General features: G+C 46.5%; 1 protein-coding gene across 22 annotated transcripts in view; it reads right to left on the bottom strand.

Annotated features, from left to right (window-relative positions):
- LOC110491279 (transforming acidic coiled-coil-containing protein 2) overlaps positions 1-21,330 on the bottom strand; it is a 212,832-nt gene that overhangs the window by 11,357 nt on the left and 180,145 nt on the right. For 9 of the 22 annotated variants that reach the window (XM_090201791.1, XM_090201792.1, XM_090201786.1 and 6 more), the window contains 9 exons: positions 21,013-21,073; positions 20,261-20,483; positions 19,588-19,637; positions 18,147-18,268; positions 13,144-13,330; positions 12,084-12,251; positions 8,316-8,408; positions 1,098-1,256; positions 764-840 (listed from right to left, as the gene is read on the bottom strand). In XM_090201791.1, coding sequence (XP_090057917.1) covers positions 764-840; positions 1,098-1,256; positions 8,316-8,408; positions 12,084-12,251; positions 13,144-13,330; positions 18,147-18,268; positions 19,588-19,637; positions 20,261-20,483; positions 21,013-21,073 — 1,140 coding nt within the window. The remainder of the gene's footprint in view (positions 1-763; positions 841-1,097; positions 1,257-8,315; positions 8,409-12,083; positions 12,252-13,143; positions 13,331-18,146; positions 18,269-19,587; positions 19,638-20,260; positions 20,484-21,012; positions 21,074-21,330) is intronic. The other 13 variants (XM_090201785.1, XM_090201804.1, XM_090201796.1 and 10 more) reach the window with 7 other exon arrangements.

The following is a 21,330-nucleotide window of genomic DNA, read 5'->3' as shown; positions in this document are numbered from 1 at the left end:
CCCCCTCCCTCTGTCTCTTCTCTCTCCCTCCCTCTCTCTCCCCCTCCCTCTCTCTCTCTCTGTCTCCTCCCCCCTCCCTCTGTCTCTCAGCAGTTTGTGTCCCCATTAGAATTCCTTAAAAGTATATCCTTCCTCAATTTATCAAATGAATTACAGGCATGATGGGATAGGTGAACACACAGTGTACACAATGCCATTAATTTCTAAACAAATTACTTCAAGGAAGGGAGGAAGAAATGATAATAGCATTAATTTATTCATTTGTATTTTAAGGAGTTCAAATGAGGCCACAGCCTGTGTGCTAGTGCCTCTCTCTCTCGCTCTCTCTCGCTCTCTCTCTCTCTCTCTCTCTCTCTCTCTGCCTATGACAATGCTGCTTGTTTGGGGTTGCCAGAGAGTGGGTAGATTAGCCGGGCCTCCCCTCTTAGCTACTTAACCCTCCTTATCCCAATCAGCCTAATGATATAAGCCTATAGGCTCTCCTAGCCAGCTGGATCTCCACCCAATCCCAATCCACCTCCCCAAAACTCCACCACCACCCCAACCCTCCACCCCAAAACCACAACACCCCAAACCACCACCCCAACCCAACCCACCCCCCCAAAACCTGAACAACCCCAAATTCTAATATCCCATAACTCTTTACATGAATGCGGAACATTTCTTAACGAAGGGACCAACTAGTAACCAACGTCTCTGGTCCCATGAACCTGTACTTCGTTATCTTCAACCAAGCTGACGGACTGACAGGTGATCAACTCACCTCATCTCCAGCACTTCCTGTCGACTGTCCTCGTATTTCCTCTGCCACTCCAGTACCTCCTTCTCCTTGGACACGATCTGAAAGGTAGGATAAATAGGACTTTCTTAGGTACACATCACATGAAGAACTGTGAAGACATCGGGCCGTAGTGTTTATATTTACATCAGTATACAAAAAAAAAAATGCATGTGTTTTTATCTATATCATCTGCATTTGTATTGACTATACTGTTGAACGTCAACCTGTTCCTCCAATACTGTCATACAGTAAACTTCCCACAATGGATATGAACTTGACAGCAGTGAGTGGTTTGGGAGTAGGTCTAGAGGGGTACCTCTTCTCGTGCGATGCCCAGGGAGTGCTCCATGTCTTTGGGTGGGTAGGGGCTCTCCCTCTCCCCCTCTCCGTAGCCCGCTGTCCGGGTGTAGAGAGAACTCTTGGTATCCGCGCAGTCCCTGTCCAGTGTTGATGACATCACTTCTCTGTCTCTCTGCTGCTCACCGAAGCCAGGTCAGGGGAGAGGAGGAGGAGGAGGAGGAGGAAGAGGAGGAAGAGAAGGGGGAGAGACACAGGAACAGACCATTAGTTAGGTATCTGGTTGATCTAATGATGACAGAAAACTAGGGTTTCGTTCTGGAAGCTTTCCCAGAAACCCCAGTTGGAAGATTGTGGAATCCTCCATCCAGGATTTCTGGAAAACCTGGGAAAGTTACCTGCACTTTAAACCCCTAAAGACAATGCACACTCTTTGTAGGATCCTGAACCAAACCAAGCCACAAGGCTGCATCATATCGGATCAGAAAGATGCCCCAAACCAAGATGCTCCACACCAAGATGCCCCAAACCACGGCCAAACTCAATATGCAAAATGATGCAGCCTCTGTAATGATGCTCTTGGAGACTTAGGCAGCTGGTAGCAACATGTTTGGATGGAGCAGTCCTCAATGCCAGTGATTGGCTGATGCTGCAACAGCTTGGCTGTAATTGGGTCTAGGCAGGGGAAAGAGGCGGGATATGTCTACTGATAGATGAATGCTGCATGATACTGGAGAGGGACAGGGATAGGTAGTAGCACAATGTTAGTGTCATGAATCACGTGACTAAGCGCATCACAATGTCAGAGGAAGCTGTTATGATTTTGATAGGTGTAAAAGGTCCTGTGTAAAACACTTGATTTCCAATCTGACCTGGAACCAGTTTTATATGAACACATCTAACTTCCACTGACTGTATGTCTCCACTGCCCACAGGTTAGAGTAATTGAAGAGGCGGCAGGGTCGCCTAGTGGTTAGAGCGTTGGGCTAGTAACCGGAAGGTTGCAAGTTCAAATCCCCGAGCTGAAAAGGTCTGTCGTTCTGCCCCTGAACAGGCTGTTAACCCACTGTTCCTAGGCTGTCATTGAAAATAAGAATTTGTTCTTAACTGACTTGCCTAGTTAAATAAAGGTTAAAAAAAAATTTGACAGGGTTTTTCCATATTAGACAAGTTCAGTAGCGCTTGGTCCCATACAGCAGAACATCAACTTGGATACTTTTTTAAACTAAAAAACATGAAATGTCTGAACACAGAATCTGATTATGACATCATAACACAGAATCTGATTATGACATCATAACACAGAATCTGATTATGACATCATAACACAGAATCTGATTATGACATCATAACCCAGAATCTGATCATAGAGTTGCGCCCCCCCCCCCCCCCCCCAAAAGAAAACAGTCGTGGATGGTTTAATCCTCCCTGTGGGGGATTAGGGGATTGGGGCCTCATGGGGGTGTGGGAGACTTAAAGCCCCACTAATACAGTAGTCCTGTGTTGGGTCTTGCTGCAGCATTTAACCACTAATACCTTTCTTATTCTATAGTATGATATTATAACACTGGCTCTACTGCTTAAGGTCCATAGAGACAACCTGTAGCAGTTGTATGGATAAGCAGGTCCAAGAAGACTTGGTAGTCTTAGGGATTGGACCTCAGTCCCCAAGACAGCCACCAACTGCGCTAGCCAATATACTGTAGAGCCAAAGACTGGATTTGATTAGTATCCCCATTAACTGAGGCCTTGATGACAGCTGGTATTCCTGAGGATTGGCTCAGTCAACCTGCCACCAACTGGGTAAGCAGCCCTCTCTGTCCAGATTTAAATAATGAACATCCAGGTACATCCCTTGGACAGGATACTAGTCTATCTCTGGGCCTTACCCCATATCCATCCCCTTAATGTCAAGTAGAGACTGTAACCCATATCCATCCCCTTAATGTCAAGTAGAGACCGTACCCCATATCCATCCCCTTAATGTCAAGTAGAGATCGTACCCCATATCTTCCCATTAGTGTCAAGAAGAGACCGTAACCCATATCCATCCCCTTATCGGTGTCCCTTCCACGGGACGGTTGAGCTAACGTAGGCTAATGTGATTAGCATGAGGTTGTAAGCAATAAGAACATTTCCCAGGATATAGACTTTTTTATTGTGTTACACTCTCCTACATTCATTTCACATTTCCACAAACTTCAAAGTGTTTCCTTTCAAATGGTACCAAGAATATGCATATCCTTGCTTCAGGGCCTGAGCTACAGGCAGTTAGATTTGGGGATGTCATTTTAGGTGAACATTTTTAAAAAGGGGAGGATCCTTAAGAGTATCCATCATTTTCACTTGTCTGACCACTTGCATGATGACAAGTTTCTCACACAACTGGCCTGTCTGGGCGATGTTTTTTCTCACCTGAATGATCTGAATCTAAGATTACAGGGACTCTCCGCAACTATATTCAATGTACGGGACAAAATTGAGGCTATGATTAAGAATTTGGAGCTCTTCTCTGTCTGCATTAACAAGGACAACACACAGGTCTTTCCATCGTTGTATGATTTTTTTGTGTGCAAATGAACTCAAACTTACGGACAATGTCAAATGTGATATTGTGAAGCACCTAAGTGAGCTGGGTATGCAATTACGCAGGTACTTTCCCCAAACGGACGACAAAAACAACTGGATTCGTTATCCGTTTCATGCCCTGCCTCCAGTCCACTTACTGATATCTGAACAAGAGAGCCTCATCAAATTGAAACAAGTGGTTCTGTGAAAATTGAATTTAATCAGAAGTCACTGCCAGATTTCTGGATTGGGCTGCGCTCAGAGTGTCCTGCCTTGGCAAATCGTGCTGTTAAGACACTGATGCCCTTTGCAACCACGTACCTATGTGAGAGAGGATTCTCGGCCCTCACTAGCATGAAAAATAAAAACAGGCACAGAATGTGTATGGAAAATGATTTAAGACTGAGACTCTCTCCAACACAACCCAACATTGTAGAGTTATGTGCATCCTTTCAAACACACCCTTCTCATTAACCTGTGGTGAGTTATTCTCAATTTTATATGAACAAATAAGGTTTTATATGTAAGATGGTTCAATACAGAGCAAAATGATTGATTATTATTATATTCTTATTTGTGCCCTGGTCCTTTAAGAGCTCTTTGTCACTTCCCACGAGCCGCGTTGTGACAAAAACTCACACTCATTCTTGTGTTTAATAAATGTATCGTATAGTGTGTGTGTGTGGCAGGCTTACAATGACGGCAAGAAACAACATTTGAGATTGCACTGACCCTGGTTGTCACGCCCTGACCATAGTTTGCTTTGTATGTTTATAGGTTTTGTTTGGTCAGGGTGTGATCTGAGTGGGCATTCTATGTTGGATGTCTAGTTTGTCTGTTTCTGTGTTTGGCCTGATATGGTTCTCAATCAGAGGCAGGTGTTAGTCGTTGTCGTTGGTTGGGAACCATATTTAGGTAGCCTGTTTTGTCATTGTGGGTTGTGGGTGATTGTCTATGTTAGTTGCTTGTGTCAGCACAGCTCTTATAGCGTCACGGTCGTTTTTCGTTTATTGTTTTTGTATTCAGTGTTCAGTGCTTTCTTTAATTAAAATATCATCATGAACACATGCATGGTTTGCTAACTACCTCTCTCAAAGAGTGCAGTGTATAAAGTCAGAACATCTGATGCCTCAGCCACTGCCTGTCACTAAGGGAGTACCCCAAGGCTCGATCCTAGATCCCACGCTCTTCTCAATTTACATCAACATCAACATACTGGTCAGGCAGTAGGATGCTCTCCCATCCATATATATTCAGATGATACATACTCAGCTGGCCCCTCCCAGGATTGTGTGTTAAACACTATGCAACAAGTCTTTCTTAGTGTCCATCAAGCTATTTCTCTGCCCTTAACCTTGTTCTGAAAACCTCCAAAACAAAGGTCATGTGGTTTGGTAAGAAGAATCCTCCTCTCCCCACCGATGTGATTACTACCTCTGAGGGTTTAGAGCTTGAGGTCATACAAGTACTTGTACTACCTCATACAAGTACTTGGGAGTATGGCTAGATGGTACACTGTCCTTCTCTCAGCACATATCAAAGCCGCAGGCTAAAGTTAAATATAGACTTGGTTTCCTCTATCGTAATCACTCCTTTCACCCCAGCTGCCAAACTATTTTAATTTTTTTTATTTAACCTTTATTTAACTAGGCAAGTCAGCTAAGAACAAATCCTTATTTACAGTGACGGCCTACCCCGGCCAAATCTTAACATGGACGATGCTGGGCCAGTTGTGATACAGCCTGGAATCGAACCAGGGTCTGTAGTGACACCTCTAGCACTGAGATGCAGTGCCTTAAACAGCTGCGCCACTCGGGAGATCTGATTAACCCTGATTCAGATGACCAACCTACACATGCTAAATTACGGAGACGTCATTTATAGATCGGCAGGTAAGGGTGCTCTCGAGCGACTAGATGTTCTTTACCATTCGGCCATTAGATTTGCCACCAATGCTCCTTATAGGACACATCACTGCACTCTATACTCCTCCGTAAACTGGTCATCTCTGTATACCCGTCGCAAGACCCACTGGTTGATGCTTATTTATAAAACCCTCTTAGGCCTCACTCCCCCCTATCTGAGATATCTACTGCAGTCGTCATCATTCACATACAACACCCGTTCTGCCAGTCACATTCTGTTAAAGGTCCCCAAAGCAAACACATCCCTGGGTCTCTCCTCTTTTCAGTTCGCTGCAGCTAGCGACTGGAACGAGCTGCAACAAACACTCAAACTGGACAGTTTTATCTCCATCTCTTCATTCAGTATTAATGCTACATTGTAATTATTTGTATTATTATTTATTGCCTTACCTCCCTACTCTTCTACATTTGCACACACTGCATATAGATCTTCTGTTTTTATTTTCTATTGTGTTATTGACTGTACATTTGTTTATGTGTAACTCTGTGTTGTTGTTGCACTGCTTTGCTTTATCTTGGCCAGGTTGCAGTTGTAAATGAGAACTTGTTCTCAACTGGTCTACCTGGTTAAATAAAGGTGAAATATATATATATATTTTTATAAAAAATTCAGACTCAATCATGGACACTCTTACTGACAGTTGTGGCTGCTTCACGTGATGTATTGTTGTCTCTACCTTCTTGTCTTTGTGCTTTTGTATGTGCCCAATAATGTTTGTACCATGTTTTGTGCTGCTACCATGTGCTGCTACCATGTTGTGCTGCTGCCATGTTGTTGTCATGTTGTGTTGCAACAGGGGGGCCTTTTGCCTTTTGGTAGGCCATCATTGTAAATAAGAATTTGTTCTTAACTGACTTGCCTAGTTAAGTAAAGATGAAATAAAACATGTAAATATGTAAATAAAATGTTGACTACTTTAGGAACCATCTAACATCAAGATGTTTCATCATGCACCTTTCCCTAACCTGAAACAACGTTGTAGTGACCCCTGACCTACCCAACAGACCTATCTCCTGACTAGACTTACCCAACAGACCTATCTCCTGACTAGTCCTACCCAACAGACCTATCTCCTGACTAGTCCTACCCAACAAACCTATCTCCTGACTAGTCCTACCCAACGGCCCTATCTCCTGACTAGACTTACCCAACAGACCTATCTCCTGACTAGTCCTACCCAACAAACCTATCTCCTGACTAGTCCTACCCAACGGCCCTATCTCCTGACTAGGCTTACCCAACGGACTTTCATTTTAAAATTTCATCTAGTGTGACTACACATAGTTTCACTACAGACCTTAGATGGAAGATAAATGAACTATCTGTATCTGGAAACTTCTACTGACTTCTCTTCTGAAGCAAGGCGGCAAAGATGTTGGGGCTTGTTGGGTTATTTAGGAGACAAAGTCAGTCAGTCAGAAAACAGGAATGTGAGATTACAGATAAAAGGCTCAAGAGTAGCTGATCATCCTGCTTCACTCTCTCCCATCAAATTGAGGAATGAGGAGGGTTACAAAATACTGGTTACTCTCCCAAAATTCCCAGGTCACGTTAGTGTTAATGGATTCCTCTCATGCTCAGGCCGGTAGCCTCTCATGTTCAGGCCGGTAGCCGACATGTTCAGGCCGGTAGCCGAAATGTTCAGGCCGGTAGCCGACATGCTCAGGCCGGTAACCGACATGCTCAGGCCGGTAGCCGAAATGTTCAGGCCGGTAGCCGACATGCTCAGGCCGGTAGCCGACATGCTCAGGCCGGTAGCCGACATGCTCAGGCCGGTAACCGACATGTTCAGGCCGATAGCCGACATGTTCAGGCCGGTAACCGACATGTTCAGGCCGGTAGCCGACATGTTCAGGCCGGTAACCGACATGTTCAGGCCGATAGCCGACATGTTCAGGCCGGTAACCGACATGCTCAGGCCGGTAACCGACATGCTCAGGCCGGTAGCCGACATGTTCAGGCCGGTAACCGACATGTTCAGGCCGATAGCCGACATGTTCAGGCCGGTAACCGACATGCTCAGGCCGGTAACCGACATGCTCAGGCCGGTAGCCGACATGTTCAGGCCGGTAACCGACATGTTCAGGCCGATAGCCGACATGTTCAGGCCGGTAGCCGACATGTTCAGGCCGATAGCCGACATGCTCAGGCCGGTAACCAACATGTTCAGGCCGGTAGCCGACATGTTCAGGCCGGTAGCCGACATGCTCAGGCCGGTAGCCGACATGTTCAGGCCGGTAGCCGAAATGTTCAGGCCGGTAGCCGAAATGTTCAGGCCGGTAGCCGACATGTTCAGGCCGGTAGCCGACATGTTCAGGCCGGTAGCCGAAATGTTCAGGCCGATAGCCGACATGTTCGGGCCGGTAGCCGAAATATTCAGGCCGGTAGCCGACATGTTTGATACACAGCCAAGAAAAGAAAGGCCCAGCACTCTTTAAGTTAATTGGTTCAGGAGAATGGAGGTCAGGGTCTGGAAGCCGTGTTAGTGATGTCACACGGGGAAAAAAGGGGAGGGGCAGAGACGGTTGATGTTGCTGTTATTGTTTAGTAACAGCCATGGGTTCACACACACACACACACAATGGTGTGACTAGAGGGGGGAGGGGGAGGCAGGCTGAGACACGCTCATGCTGCTCACACACACACACACACACACACACACACACACACACACACACACACACACACACACACAGAGAGAGAGAGAGAGCAGGTACAGGTGCAGGCTGACTCAGCTCAGTACCTGGGGGGTGACAGTGGAGAGGGAGGGGCTGTCTGAGATGTATTTGGCTACCTGAAGAGCCTCTATCCTCAGAGCAGCTAGAACCAGTTCCTCCTGAGACGCAGGTAAGAGGGAGGAAGAGAGAGGAAGGGGTGGAGGCGGGGGGAGAGGGAGGGAGGAAGAGAGAGGAAGGGGGAGGGGGGAGGAGGAGGAGGGGGGGGGGGTGTTGCGGGAGGGTGGAGGAAAGGGGCAGGGGGGAGACATACAGAACCAGAAGTTGAGTTACACACACCTAGGCTGCTTACTTCTCAGCTACAGTACCCACTCTCAACCAGAGAACCCACATTCTCACCTACAGTACCCACATTCTCACCTACAGTACCCACATTCTCACCTACAGTACCCACATTCTCAGCTACAGTACCCACATTCTCACCTACAGTACCCACACTCTCACCTACAGTACCCACATTCTCAGCTACAGTACCCACATTCTCACCTACAGTACCCACACTCTCACCTACAGTACCCACACTCTCACCTACAGTACCCACACTCTCACCTACAGTACCCACATTCTCACCTACAGTACCCACTCTCACCTACAGTACCCACACTCTCACCTACAGTACCCACTCTCACCTACAGTACCCACTCTCACCTACAGTACCCACACTCTCACCTACAGTACCCACTCTCACCTACAGTACCCACACTCTCACCTACAGTACCCACACTCTCACCTACAGTACCCACACTCTCACCTACAGTACCCACATTCTCACCTATAGTACCCCCACTCTCACCTACAGTACCCACACTCTCACCTACAGTACCCACATTCTCACCTATAGTACCCACATTCTCACCTACAGTACCCACATTCTCACCTACAGTACCCACTCTCAGCTACAGTATCCGCACTCTCACCTACAGTACCCACACTCTCACCTACAGTACCCACAATCTCACCTACAGTACCCACTCTCAACTACAGTACCCACATTCTCACCTACAGTACCCACTCTCAACTACAGTACCCACGTTCTCACCTACAGTACCCACACTCAACTACAGTACCCACTCTCAACTACAGTACCCACTCTCACCTACAGTACTCACACTCTCACCTACAGTACCCACATTCTCACCTACAGTACCCACAATCTCACCTACAGTACCCACTCTCAACTACAGTACCCACATTCTCACCTACAGTACCCACTCTCAACTACATTATCCGCACTCTCACCTACAGTACCCACACTCTCACCTAGAGTACCCACACTCAACTACAGTACCCACATTCTCACCTACAGTACCCACATTCTCACCTACAGTACCCACATTCTCACCTACAGTACCCACATTCTCAGCTACAGTACCCACATTCTCACCTACAGTACCCACACTCTCACCTACAGTACCCACATTCTCAGCTACAGTACCCACATTCTCACCTACAGTACCCACACTCTCACCTACAGTACCCACACTCTCACCTACAGTACCCACACTCTCACCTACAGTACCCACATTCTCACCTACAGTACCCACTCTCACCTACAGTACCCACACTCTCACCTACAGTACCCACTCTCACCTACAGTACCCACTCTCACCTACAGTACCCAAACTCTCACCTACAGTACCCACTCTCACCTAAAGTACCCACACTCTCACCTACAGTACCCACACTCTCACCTACAGTACCCACACTCTCACCTACAGTACCCACATTCTCACCTATAGTACCCACACTCTCACCTGCAGTACCCACACTCTCACCTACAGTACCCACATTCTCACCTATAGTACCCACATTCTCACCTACAGTACCCACATCCTCACCTACAGTACCCACTCTCAGCTACAGTATCCGCACTCTCACCTACAGTTCCCACACTCTCACCTACAGTACCCACAATCTCACCTACAGTACCCACTCTCAACTACAGTACCCACATTCTCACCTACAGTACCCACTCTCAACTACAGTACCCACATTCTCACCTACAGTACCCACACTCAACTACAGTACCCACTCTCAACTACAGTACCCACTCTCACCTACAGTAATCACACTCTCACCTACAGTACCCACATTCTCACCTACAGTACCCACAATCTCACCTACAGTACCCACTCTCAACTACAGTACCCACATTCTCACCTACAGTACCCACTCTCAACTACATTATCCGCACTCTCACCTACAGTACCCACACTCTCACCTAGAGTACCCACACTCAACTACAGTACCCACATTCTCACCTACAGTACCCACACTCTCACCTACAGTACCCACTCTCACCTACAGTACCCACACTCTCACCTACAGTACCTACTCTCAACTACAGTACCCACTCTCACCTACAGTACCCACATTCTCACCTACAGTACCCACACTCTCACCTACAGTACCCACTCTCACCTACAGTACCCACACTCACCTACAGTACCCACACTCTCACCTACAGTACCCACACTATCACCTACAGTACCCACTCTCACCTACAGTAACCACACTCTCAACTACAGTACCCACTCTCACCTAAAGTACCCACACTATCACCTACAGTACCCACTCTCACCTACAGTAACCACTCTCTCACCTTATGACTCAACGATGTATCAATAACAACAGACTAGACAACAGACTGGACAACTGACTAGGCAACTGACTAGACAACATATTGCAGAACAGACTTGACAACAGTCTAGACAACATATTAGAAAAAAGACTAGACAACAGACTACACTACAGACTAGACAACAGACTAGACAACATATTAGAAAAAAGACTAGACAACAGACTAGACAACTTATGGAAAACAAACTAGACAACAGACTAGATGACAGACTAGACAACATATTTTTAAACAGACTAGACAACTGACTAGACAACTGACTAGACAACAGACTAGACAATAGACTAGACAACAGACTAGACAACTGACTAGACAATAGACTAGACAACAGACTAGACAACAGACTAGACAGACCACAGACTAGACAACAGACTAGAAAACAGACTAGACAACAGACTAGACAATAGACTAGACAACAGACTAGACAACTGACTAGACAATGGACTAGACAACAGACTAGACAACAGACTAGACAACAGACTAGACAAATGACTAGACAAGAGACTAGACAACAGACTAGACAACAGACTAGACAACAGACTAGACAACTGACTAGACAACAGACTAGACAATAGACTAGACAACTGACTAGACAATAGACTAGACAACAGACTAGACAACAGACTAGATAGACAACAGACTAGTCAATAGACTAGACAACAGACTAGACAATAGACTAGACAATAGACTAGACAACAGACTAGACAACAGACTAGACAACAGACTAGACAGACAACAGACTAGACAACAGACTAGACAACAGACTAGACAACAGACTAGACAACAGACTAGACAGACAACAGACTAGACAACAGACTAGAAAACATGTTGAAAGCAAAGAGAGACATACACATTAGAGTAAACACAGACAATCTCATTTATCAATAATATAACTACGATTTATCAATAATATAACCACGATTTATCAATAATATAACTATGATTTATCAATAGTATAACTATGATTTATCAATAGTATAACTACGAGGGATAGAGAGGATCCAAACGGGAAGGAGGTTGGCACACGAGGGAGGGGAGCACAGCACACTGTCTGACTCTAATCAACCGAGGGAGGACTCTGACTCTAATCAACCGAGGGAGGGGAGCACAGCACACTGTCTGACTCTAATCAACACACCTGTAGTTTGAGTGCGAAGGCAGTGGGGTTGGTCTCTGCCAGGTCAGTCTCCACAGCCTCCAGGTAGGCTAGGGGGTCAGGGCACTCAGACAGCCTGGCTAAGAAGGGTACGTCTGGGGATGGGCCAGGGGCTGGACCTTGGACCTCCATAGAGCCCTGGGTAGGTTTCTACAGAGGTTGGCAGCAGGGAGGGGGAGGAGGGCCAGGAGCGGGGCGAGGAGCGGGGCATGGAGGGGGTCAGCATTGCGAAGCAAAGCATTGCGCATTGTCAGCAGGAGGTTGGGAGCTGGGTAGCTGAGACTGAGGTGTGTTGTTTGTAGCTGGCTGGTAGGTAGCTTATGGTAGTTAGTTTATGGTAGCTACCTTATGGTAGCTATGTTATGGTTGTTACTTTATGGTAGTTACCTACTGGTAGTTACTTTATGGTAGTTACTTCATGGTAGTTACTTTATGGTAGTTACCTACTAGTAGTTACCTTCTGGTAGTTAGTTTATGGTAGTTATCTTCTAGTAGTTACTTTATGGTAGTTCCCTACTAGTAGTTACCTTCTGGTAGTTAGTTTATGGTAGTTATCTTCTAGTAGTTACTTTATGGTAGTTACCTTATGGAAGTTACCTTATGGTAGTTACTTTATGGTAGTTACGTTATTGTAGTTACTTTATGGTACTTACTTTATGGTAGCTAACTTATGACAGAACTTTCAGAGTAGCTGATGAGGTTAATGTACCTATTGAGCATCAACTTCTGCGTCTACACCCTAGGCTATACCGTACAGTATTTAGGGTTGTCATTGTCGCCCTCTAGTGTCTACATGACCACATGACAATAACACAGACAGCCAGGTGGTATGGATTAAGAGAGGCCTCGGCATAGTGAACCCGGGAAAGAACATCTGACGTAACATTGTATCCTGAGAGGAGCCTGATGCAAACAACTGTCACATGCAGATGAAAGATGATGAGAAACATACTGTAAATGCAATGATACATTTTCTTCTGGATTTTGTTTTGCTTTGGTGAGGTAGATTGACAGCCAGGCAGTTCAGTGCTGTTCTACTCACCGCACCATGCTCAATGTCTGTGCTCTGTGTCCGGCTGAGTGACTGGCTCTCTCTCTTCCTGGTCTTCTCTTTCTCTCCAGTGGACCCCTCAAGACCGGGTCGAGACCCTTCTGGACCAGGTCTGGAGCCCAGCACAGGAGTCTTCATCTGGGCTGTGATCTGGGCCTCTATCTCCTCAAAACTCCTACTTGGAAGGGGAGAGAGAGAGAGAGGGAAGGAAGGATAAGGAAAATTATAGGGAATATATCTGGGTATATGGGTGTGCGTTTATGGATAATGTGTTTGTTATGTGGTAAATCGGTAGTAAGGAACAGCAGGTAGCCTAGTGGTTAGAGTGTAGGGACGGCAGGTAGCCTAGTGGTTAGAGTGTAGGGACGGCAGGTAGCCTAGTGGTTAGAGTGTAGGGACGGCAGGTAGCCTAGTGGTTAGAGTGTAGGGACGGCAGGTAGCCTAGTGGTTAGAGTGTAGGGACGGCAGGTAGACTAGTGGTTAGAGTGTAGGGACGGCGGGTAGACTAGTGGTTAGAGTGTAGGGACGGCAGGTAGCCTAGTGGTTAGAGTGTAGGGACGGCAGGTAGCCTAGTGGTTAGAGTGTAGGGACGGCAGGTAGCCTAGTGGTTAGAGTGTAGGGGCGGCAGGTAGCCTAGTGGTTAGAGTGTAGGGACGGCAGGTAGCCTAGTGGTTAGAGTGTAGGGACGGCAGGTAGCCTAGTGTTTAGAGTGTAGGGGCGGCAGGTAGCCTAGTGGTTATAGTGTAGGGGCGGCAGGTAGCCTAGTGGTTAGAGTGTAGGGACGGCAGGTAGCCTAGTGGTTAGAGTGTAGGGACGGCAGGTAGTCTAGTGGGTAGAGTGTAGGGACGGCAGGAAGCCTAGTGGTTAGAGTGTAGGGACGGCAGGTAGTCTAGTGGTTAGAGTGTAGGGACGGCAGGTAGCCTAGTGGTCAGAGTGTAGGGACGGGCAGGTAGCCTAGTGGTTAGAGTGTAGGGACGGCAGGTAGCCTAGTGGTTAGAGTGTAGGGACGGCAGGAAGCAAAGTGGTTAGAGTGTAGGGACGGCAGGTAGTCTAGTGGTTAGAGTGTAGGGACGGCAGGAAGCCTAGTGGTTAGAGTGTAGGGACGGCAGGTAGTCTAGTGGTTAGAGTGTAGGGACGGCAGGTAGCCTAGTGGTCAGAGTGTAGGGACGGGCAGGTAGCCTAGTGGTTAGAGTGTAGGGACGGCAGGTAGCCTAGTGGTTAGAGTGTAGGGACGGCAGGTAGCCTAGTGGTTAGAGTGTAGGGACGGCAGGTAGTCTAGTGGGTAGAGTGTAGGGACGGCAGGAAGCCTAGTGGTTAGAGTGTAGGGACGGCAGGTAGTCTAGTGGTTAGAGTGTAGGGACGGCAGGTAGCCTAGTGGTCAGAGTGTAGGGACGGGCAGGTAGCCTAGTGGTTAGAGTGTAGGGACGGCAGGTAGCCTAGTGGTTAGAGTGTAGGGACGGCAGGAAGCAAAGTGGTTAGAGTGTAGGGACGGCAGGTAGTCTAGTGGTTAGAGTGTAGGGACGGCAGGAAGCCTAGTGGTTAGAGTGTAGGGACGGCAGGTAGTCTAGTGGTTAGAGTGTAGGGACGGCAGGTAGCCTAGTGGTCAGAGTGTAGGGACGGGCAGGTAGCCTAGTGGTTAGAGTGTAGGGACGGCAGGTAGCCTAGTGGTTAGAGTGTAGGGGTGGCAGGTACTCTAGTTGTTAGAGTGTAGGGACGGCAGGTAGCCTATTGGTTAGAGTGTAGGGACGGCAGGTAGCCTAGTGGTTAGAGTGTAGGGACGGTAAGTAGCCTAGTGGTTAGAGTGTAGGGACGGCAGGTAGCCTAGTGGTTAGACAGTAGGGGCGGCAGGTAGTCTAGTGGTTAGAGTGTAGGGACGGCAGGTAGCCTAGTGGTTAGAGTGTAGGGACGGCAGGTAGCCTAGTGGTTAGAGAGTAGGGACGGCAGGTAGCCTAGTGGTTAGAGAGTAGGGACGGCAGGTAGTCTAGTGGTTAGAGTGTAGGGACGGCAGGTAGCCTAGTGGTTAGAGTGTAGGGACGGCAGGTAGCCTAGTGGTTAGAGTGTAGGGACGGCAGGAAGCCAAGTGGCTAATTAGAGTTTAGGGACGGCAGGTAGTCTAGTGGTTAGAGTGTAGGGACGGCAGGAAGCCTAGTGGTTAGAGTGTAGGGACGGCAGGTAGGCTAGTGGTTAGAGTGTAGGGACGGCAGGTAGCCTAGTGGTCAGAGTGTAGGGACGGGCAGGCAGCCTAGTGGTTAGAGTGTAGTGACGGCAGGTAGCCTAGTGGTTAGAGTGTAGGGGTGGCAGGTACGGCAGGTAGCCTAGTGGTTAGAGTGTAGGGACGGCAGGTAGCCTAGTGGTTAGAGTGTAGGGACGATAAGTAGCCTGGTGGTTAGAGTGTAGGGACGGCAGGTAGCCTAGTGGTTAGAGAGTAGGGGCGGCAGGTAGTCTAGTGGTTAGAGTGTAGGGACGGCAGGTAGCCTAGTGGTTAGAGTGTAGGGACGGCAGGTAGCCTAGTGGTTAGAGAGTAGGGACGGCAGGTAGCCTAGTGGTTAGAGTGTAGGGGCGGCAGGTAGCCTAGTGGTTAGAGTGTAGGGACGGCAGGTAGGCTAGTGGTTAGAGTGTAGGGACGGCAGGTAGCCTAGTGGTTAGAGTGTAGGAACGGCAGGTAGCCTAGTGGTTAGAGTGTAGGGACTGCAGGTAGGCTAGTGGTTAGAGTGTAGGGACGGTAGGTAGCCTAGTGGTTAGAGTGTAGGGACGGCAGGTAGCCTAGTGGTTAGAGTGTAGGGACGGCAGGTAGCCTAGTGGTTAGAGCGTTGGACTAGTAATCCGAAAGGTTGCTGGATGGAATCCCTGAGCTGACAAGGTAAAAATGTGTTGTTCTTCCCCTGAGTAAGGCAGTTAACCCACTGTTCCCTGGGCGCTGTGGAAGTTGACAAAGTTCCCCTACACCTCTTTGATTCAGAGAAAGGGACTGGAAACTCAATCTGTCTGCATGTGAGAGAGAGTGAAATGATTTAGTCCTATTTGTTATAATTATTACTGCTCACGTTGATAACTATATGTGACTAGACTAGAGGGTGTGTGTGTGTGTGTGTGTGTGTGTGTGTGTGTGTGTGTGTGTGTGTGTGTGTGTGTGTGTGTGTGTGTGTGTGTGTGTGTGTGTGTGTGTGTACGTGTGGCTACTACATGATACTCTAATTTTCCCTTTACCCATCATGAGGTTGCTACAACCTAGCCTATGAAAGAATGTTTACAACGTAGGTGTACAAATCGAGAGACTTGTAAACTCTTGCCTGCATCTAGCATCTGGGGTGTAATTACTACTGCAAACATTCTGTTTTGCAACTAATTACGAGATTCTTATTGGAACAAAAATCAGCTGGTTCCCTCCCCGTTTTGTTCCGTTTGCTTCTGTTTAATTAAGTGGCTAAGCCGGCGGAGGAGGTAAGCACTATGGAATTGTTTTATTAATACCAAGCATCATTATGCTGAGCTATATGGAATTGTTTTATTAATACCAAGCATAAGTATACTAAGCTGTATGGAATTGTTTTATTAATACCAAGCATCATTATACTAAGCTATATGGAATTGTTTATTAATAACAAACATCATTATGCTGAGCTATATGGAATTGTTTTATTAATAACAAGCATCATTATACTAAGCTCTATGGAATTGTTTTATTAATACCAAGCATCATTATACTAAGCTATATGGAATTGTTTTATTAATACCAAGCATCATTATACTGAGCTATATGGAATTGTTTTATTAATACCAAGCATCATTATACTGAGCTATATGGAATTGTTTTATTAATACCAAGCATCATTATACTAAGCTCTATGGAATTGTTTTATTAATACCAAGCATCATTATACTAAGCTCTATGGAATTGTTTTATTAATACCAAGCATCATTATACTGAGCTATATGGAATTGTTTTATTAATACCAAGCATCATTATACTGAGCTATATGGAATTGTTTTATTAATACCAAGCATCATTATACTAAGCTATATGGAATTGTTTTATTAAGAAGGTCATACCAAGCATCATTTAGCTATTTGATTTAGAATTTTAAGACCACTTGAAGTATCAATTTTTTTTACAAAATAGATATTTGTAGGACATTTTTGGGGGGGAACTATTAGGCCATAAAAAACACATTGAATAACAGATTCACTACATGGAACAACAGATACAGTGGGGCAAAAAAGTATTTAGTCAGCCACCAATTGTGCAAGTTCTCCCACTTAAAAAGTTGAGAGAGGCCTGTAATTTTCATCATAGGTACACGTCAACTATGACAGACAACACAACAGCAGTCTGTGACCAGGTGAAAAAGAAACTCTCCAAGCCAAACCTTCGTATCATAACCGCTAACTGCTCCACACAGCCTACATTGTTGTCACCATATTAGCGAAGGTCATAGTCAACATAGTGACTAGAACTAACGCGTTAGTAAACATGCTACAATCAAGCAGTACAGTGTACAGCAAGCAGTTGAGCAGTTACACCGGCAGGCCCCAGTGGCAATACATTTTTAAAAACTTACCATGACTTGGAAGAGTTGCAGTGTTGGATAGCCTTAGCCAGCTAGCTAACATAAATAGCATTCCTCTCGGTTTGAGTCAGGTTGTTGAGTAGGCTAAATTAGCTACATTGTTTTAGTCAGTTTATTTGGTGACGTGAATATATTTAGTATATTTTACATAACAAGGATAACTTTTTCACTATTTTTATTTTTCTGAAATTCACTGAGTAGGACGTTCCTCCCCTTCCTCCTCTGAGGAGCCTCCACTGGTGTGTGTGTGTGTGTGTGTACCCCAGTGTATTGTACCCCAGTGTGTTGTATCCCAGTGTGTTGTACCCCAGTGTGTTGTACCCCAGTGTGTTGTACCCCAGTGTGTTGTACCCCAGTGTGTTGTACCCCAGTGTGCTGTACCCCAGTGTGTTGTACCCCAGTGTGCTGTACCCCAGTGTGTTGTACCCCAGTGTGTTGTACCCTGTGCAGGGAGAGTTGAGGTCTGATTCTTGGTTAGGCTTGGTCAGGCTGTCTGTCACAGAGTCCAGCTTCAGGTAGAGAGTCGAAGGTTTCTTCACAAACAGAGTCTATATATAGAGAGAGAGACAGAGAGGCAGATAAACATACAGCAAGAGTTAAACCATGTCAGATACACAAACACACACGTTTTCTTTGATGATCAGAAGAAACTAAAGTATGCAAGGATAGTCAGTCTCAAGGATAGTCAGTCTCAGGGATAGTCAGTCTCAAGGATAGTCAGTCTCAGGGATAGTCAGTCTCAAGGATAGTCAGTCTCAAGGATAGTCAGTCTCAGGGATAGTCAGTCTCAAGGATAGTCAGTCTCAAGGATAGTCAGTCTCAAGGATAGTCAGTCTCAAGGATAGTCAGTCTCAGGGATAGTCAGTCTCAAGGATAGTCAGTCTCAAGGATAGTCAGTCTCAGGGATAGTCAGTCTCAAGGATAGTCAGTCTCAAGGACAGTCAGTCTCAAGGATAGTCAGTCTCAAGGATAGTCAGTCTCAAGGATAGTCAGTCTCAAGGACAGTCAGTCTCAAGGATAGTCAGTCTCAAGGATAGTCAGTCTCAAGGATAGTCAGTCTCAAGGATAGTCAGTCTCAAGAACAGTCAGTCTCAAGGATAGTCAGTCTCAAAGATAGTCAGTCTCAAGGATAGTCAGTCTCAAGGATAGTCAGTCTCAAGAACAGTCAGTCTCAAGGATAGTCAGTCTCAAGGATAGTCAGTCTCAAGGATAGTCAGTCTCAAGGATAGTCAGTCTCAAGGACAGTCAGTCTCAAGGATAGTCAGTCTCAAGGATAGTCAGTCTCAAGAACAGTCAGTCTCAAGGATAGTCAGTCTCAAGGATAGTCAGTCTCAAGGATAGTCAGTCTCAAGGATAGTCAGTCTCAAGGACAGTCAGTCTCAAGGATAGTCAGTCTCAAGGATAGTCAGTCTCAAGAACAGTCAGTCTCAAGGATAGTCAGTCTCAAGGACAGTCAGTCTCAAGAACAGTCAGTCTCAGTCTCAAGAACAGTCAGTCTCAGTCGCAAGGACAGTCAGTCTCAAGAACAGGCAGTCTCACGGACAGGCAGTCTCAAGAACAGGCAGTCTCAGTATCAAGGACAGTCAGTCTCAAGAACAGTCAGTCTCAGTATCAAGGACAGGCAGTCTCAGTATCAAGGACAGGCAGTCTCAGTCTCAAAGACAGGCAGTCTCAGTCTCAAGGACAGGCAGTCTCAGTCTCAAGGACAGGCAGTCTCAAGGACAGTCAGTTTCACGAGCAAACATATAGACCTAATTAACCCGTATTAAATCTTCATAGATCAGGATCATAATATGAGCTGGTTTCAGTTCTATCTTCTTACCCCTTCTTATCTGACTGACAGCACAGATTGTGGATATATACTCACCGGCGAAGGGGGGCCGATCTTCTCCATGTACTCAATCTCATAGTCTGGCACTGAGGGAGACAATAGAACAGACAGATTTAGAGACACAAATACGAGAGAACGAAAGAGAGACAGAAAGAGAGAAGAGAGGAGAGAGAAGAGAGATGGTTAGAGAAAGAAAGAGAGAAGAGAGGAGGGAGAAGAGAGATGGTTAGAGACAAAAAGGAGAGAAGAGAGGAGGGAGAAGAGAGAAAAAATGAAAGAGGAGAGAGAACATCAGATACTCTAGACTGGACTGGACTGGTGGGACAGTCTGTCCGTCTATCTGTATAACAACATGACCCAGTTTAAACCCAGTCAGGCAGACACAGCCTCTGGGTAGTGTGGCTCTCCTCTACCCTTCTAGGGGTCAGGGTTTAGTAAAGGGCTGGATAGCTAGCTGCATGGGCTTGCTGCCAATTAGAAATCAATAACTGGGGGAGCACACGTATGGATGACATATCGTCCTGTACATGGAGACGTTAACTTTTAAACTAATTGATGACTATTTAATATAATATTTATTTTTAAACACACACACACACACACACACACACACACACACACACACACACACACACACACACACACACACACACACACACACACACACACACACACACACACACACACACACACACACACACGCACACACCTCGATTGTTCTCGTTGACGAAGGCTGTGAGGTCAGATGGCTGAGGGAAGTCCTCCTGGGGGTCAGAGGTTAGCTCCGCCTCCATGGATGCCCATTTGTGATTGGCTGAGGAAGCAAGCTTCTCTTTGTGATTGGAGGAAGAGGCCAGCTTCTCCTCGTCTGTGGCGTGGTCGTCCTGTAGCGGGGGGATAGGAGGCTGGGCTTCATCTACTGGGGTGGGCTCCTGGAGCGGAGGAAGGAAGGGGTGAGGAAGTGAGGAAGTGAGGAGTTGAGGAGGTGAAGACATGAGGAGGTTGAGGAGGTGAGGAAGTGAGGAGGATGAGAAAGTGAGAAAGTGAGGAGGTAAGGAGGTTGAGGAGGTGAGGAGGTTGAGGAGGTGAGGAGGTGGGTAGGTTGAGGAAGTGATGAGGTGGGGAGGTAAGGAAGTGAGGAGGTGAAGATGTGAGGAGGTTGAGGAAGTGAGGAGGTGAGGAGGTAAGGAAGTGAAGAGGTGAAGACATGAAGAGGTTGAGGCGATGAGGAGGTTGAGGAGGTGAGGAGGTTGAGGAGGTGAGGAGGTGGGGAGGTTGAGGAGGTGAGGATTTGAGGAGGTGAGGAGGTGTGGACGTGAGAGTTTGAGGAGGTGAGGAAGTGTAGTGGTGAGGAAAGGTGGAGGTGAGGAAGTGAGGACGTGAGGAGGTGAGGAGCTGTGTGTGTGTGTGTGTGTGTGTGTGCGTGCATGCACACATGAGTGTAAGAGAGGACTGACTCACTTGTGATGATGGATCAGACATGGCCGACCTCTTTGGGGACCTCTTGACTCTGAAAGTGTTCCTGGAACGGGAAGAAGAGAGAGACGATCAGGAGTCACTGAACACAACATGTCATCCCTGGTAGAGACTTAATCAACCAATCAAATCAATACTTAATCAATAGATACATAATATTATATATCTTATTACTAACAACGTAGGTACGTTTTTCGATTATTATTCTCTCCCTTATATTGTTTGTTTACGTTCAGCTTCAGATACATGTCATTCACATTACCTGGGGAATTTATAAAAAGACTTTCAGCAACATCCTCTGTC

The sequence above is a fragment of the Oncorhynchus mykiss genome, chromosome 16 (assembly GCF_057628025.1).
Source record: "Oncorhynchus mykiss isolate SJ-2025 chromosome 16, ASM5762802v1, whole genome shotgun sequence".
Taxonomy (NCBI): Eukaryota; Metazoa; Chordata; class Actinopteri; order Salmoniformes; family Salmonidae; genus Oncorhynchus; species Oncorhynchus mykiss.
This window is presented reverse-complemented; position numbering and strand designations above follow the sequence as displayed.